This window comes from Papilio xuthus, unplaced genomic scaffold (genome assembly GCF_000836235.2).
Source record: "Papilio xuthus unplaced genomic scaffold, Pxut_1.1 DF828585.1, whole genome shotgun sequence".
Classification (NCBI taxonomy): Eukaryota; Metazoa; Arthropoda; class Insecta; order Lepidoptera; family Papilionidae; genus Papilio; species Papilio xuthus.
In genome coordinates, this window is record NW_013530064.1 from 118,347 (window position 1) to 121,089 (window position 2,743).

The 2,743-nt window shown below is 50.3% G+C and overlaps 1 protein-coding gene and 1 non-coding gene across 2 annotated transcripts in view; one reads left to right on the forward strand and one right to left on the reverse strand.

Moving 5' to 3' along the window:
- Cog4 (conserved oligomeric Golgi complex subunit 4) overlaps positions 1-2,743 on the forward strand; it is a 4,340-nt gene that overhangs the window by 322 nt on the left and 1,275 nt on the right. Inside the window, exons 2-9 of the mRNA XM_013305794.1 lie at positions 507-609; positions 691-823; positions 903-1,023; positions 1,128-1,316; positions 1,399-1,584; positions 1,666-1,799; positions 2,366-2,506; positions 2,618-2,740. Coding sequence (XP_013161248.1) covers positions 507-609; positions 691-823; positions 903-1,023; positions 1,128-1,316; positions 1,399-1,584; positions 1,666-1,799; positions 2,366-2,506; positions 2,618-2,740 — 1,130 coding nt within the window. The remainder of the gene's footprint in view (positions 1-506; positions 610-690; positions 824-902; positions 1,024-1,127; positions 1,317-1,398; positions 1,585-1,665; positions 1,800-2,365; positions 2,507-2,617; positions 2,741-2,743) is intronic.
- TRNAI-AAU (transfer RNA isoleucine (anticodon AAU)) lies at positions 1,910-1,983 on the reverse strand. Its single transcript has one exon. It is a non-coding gene; the product is annotated as a tRNA-Ile (tRNA).

Below are 2,743 nucleotides of genomic sequence, written 5' to 3' on the forward strand. Positions count from 1 at the left end.
TACCCTCAGTGAGCGCACTAAGCAGTATAGCTCGTCGTTTAACTCCCGTCGCATCGGTTAAATGGTTCACATCGTTCGCGATAAACCACTGCGTTATGCGATTTTTATACGTTTTCCACGTTTGCTCACTGTGATTAAAGCACGATAAAACACCAAAATGCATAACAGACATTTTGGGTTTTATTTTTTTAAAAGTGGGTATTTCACGCACTCGTCGCCACTGTTATGTATTGGGAGTAGTAAAACGATAGCTAGCTTAGCGCAGACTGTTTATTCAAGTAGCTGTCACACTAACGGCGGACTTCGCCGCTCGTTCGGAAACAAGCGCTGTGCAAGCGCATACACAACAATGATGACCATTCAAAAATGGTATGATAGATTACTACTTACATTAGGAGAGAGATAAGAAGGGTTGGGAGGAAATGATAGGGCTGTTGAATACATTACTCATAACATTAAGAGAAGAATTTGTAACTATTAAATCAACAAGAATGTAAACTTTACAGTCCAGAGTGGCAGAATGCCAGAGGCGGGTGCATGACCTCATTGACCTGCAGCTGTGCAGTGCGGGAGTGGATGCCGCCATTAAAGCACATGATTATGAAACCGGTCAGTGGCATTGTAGTATTGTAAAGGAAATAATTATATTATATTCTCTCGAAAATGAGGCAAGATTTGTGTGCGCGTCAGGTGCACGTCTTGTGGCGAGGTTCCTGAGCATGGAACCCGGTTCGGTGGCGGCGGCACGAGCCCGCGGCGCTCCCGACCCGCGCACCGACATGGAGCGCGCCGCCAACACGCTGCGCGACCATCTCGTGCGCAAGTATGTGTCACATCATTTAGACATAAACTATGAAAAATAATGATTGATAGCTTTTTTACATTTGCTGTTCAATTTTGAGATTCGAGGAAGCGTCGCGCAAGGAGGACGATGTGGCGGTGGAGCGGCTGTACAAGTTGTTCCCGCAGATCGGGCGCGCTGAAGAGGGCGTCGACCTTCTCGCCAAGTATCTCGCCACACAGGTGACACATACTGTTATTACTGTCTGTAAATGCCTGTCATTAAGAACTGACATATTGTGTGACTATAATTATTTAAATACAAATGAAAATATTGTAACATTCAGACGGAGAGTAAAATCCGTAAGGCGTGCACGTTAGAAGGTGGGGGTGGTGTGGGGGACGGGGGCGCGGCGCACGCGGACGCGCTGACTCGCGTGCTGGAGGCGGGGGCGGGGGGCGTGCAGCGCGCGCGCTCTCTGCTGGCGCCAGCGCACGCCCTGCTGCCGCGCGCGCTGAGACATCTGCAGCCTGTGGTCGGTACTTCGTCGTATTTTGGTGGAACATTAGAAAATAGAAGAGAGAAAGTGCATGTTCTGTAGTGATGGGACGGTGCAGGTGTGCGCGGGCGTGCGGCGCGTGTACGTGTCGCTGGCGGGCGCGCGCGGGCTGCGGGCGGGCGGGGCTGGTGGGGCGGTGCCCTGCGCCGGCGCCGCGCTGGCAGCAGAGCCGGCGCTCAACGAGTTGGCGCTGGCGCACTCCCGCATTCAGCTCTACTTCGCCTTCCTCAGGCGCAACGCCGAGGTACAACCATAAATGTGTGTCACGCAATTCTTATTATATAAGAAGCTAATTGATGTGTTTTTATGAAAAATAATATTGTAGTTAGAGTCGGAGTCGGCGAACCTGTCCGAAGCTGAGAAAGCTGATTGCATGGAGTCGGTGGAGAAGCTGATAGCGGAGAGCGACACCACGCGCACCGCACAGGACATACTCAGCCACTACCTCGAGCTCGAGAGGTCGGTACCACACTTTTTACTATCCTCTCATAATGTTAACAATTCTGATAATTGTGATTTTAATGTTGAATTAACTGAAAAGATATAAAATGCTAAAATGAAAAAAGTGTTGGCCCATGAGGGGATCGTACCCGCGACCTTCGCGTTATTAGCACGACGCTCTAACCAACTGAGCTAATGTGCCTCTTGTACGTTGCCGCTATATTATTATCAGTCTCATACGATGCAATATAATAATTTTTAATCAATTCTATTTTATCATAAAGACGATGAGTCCATTTTCGCTCGCTAGTTTATTATTATAATTTACAAGGTTACATCGATGTATCGTTGACTTAGATCAGCGTCCATTTTATCTCGATCTCCCCAGCTCTAGTGATTTTACTTTAAGGAGATCATGTAATTCGGTTGTTACAAAGTCGGCTAGACTTTAACATAACATGGGGTAAAGTTTTATTTTAGTGACGACCTAGTGGTATGTCATACGTACGAGTGTCAGTTGCACATTTTTTATTGGAATGTAATGGTCGTGCAGAGTGTATAGAATTGTCGATGTGGTGTCGCAGGTTCTTCCTGGAGGAGAGCGTGAGCAAGGCGCTGCGGCTGAGCTCGGCGCAGGTGGCGCTGGCGACGCAGGCGGCGGGCGGGCAAGCCGCGCCCGCAAACCTCGTCGACGATGTCTTCTTCATCGCCAGGAAGGTGATACGGTATGCACCACGATGTCTCACCTAACACATCGCACATTGTTTTGTCACAAACGCATTGACAGTCAATAATGTGGATCCACGTGTGCAACTAAGTGTGTATCTGTCTCGCAGGCGCAGCATCACGACGGGCAGCGTGGACGGAGCCTGCGCGGTGCTCAACGAGGCGGCCGCCGCGCTCGAGCGCTCCGCCGGGGCCTGGCTGCGTCGCCGCCTCGCCGCCCCGCCCCCGGACCCGCT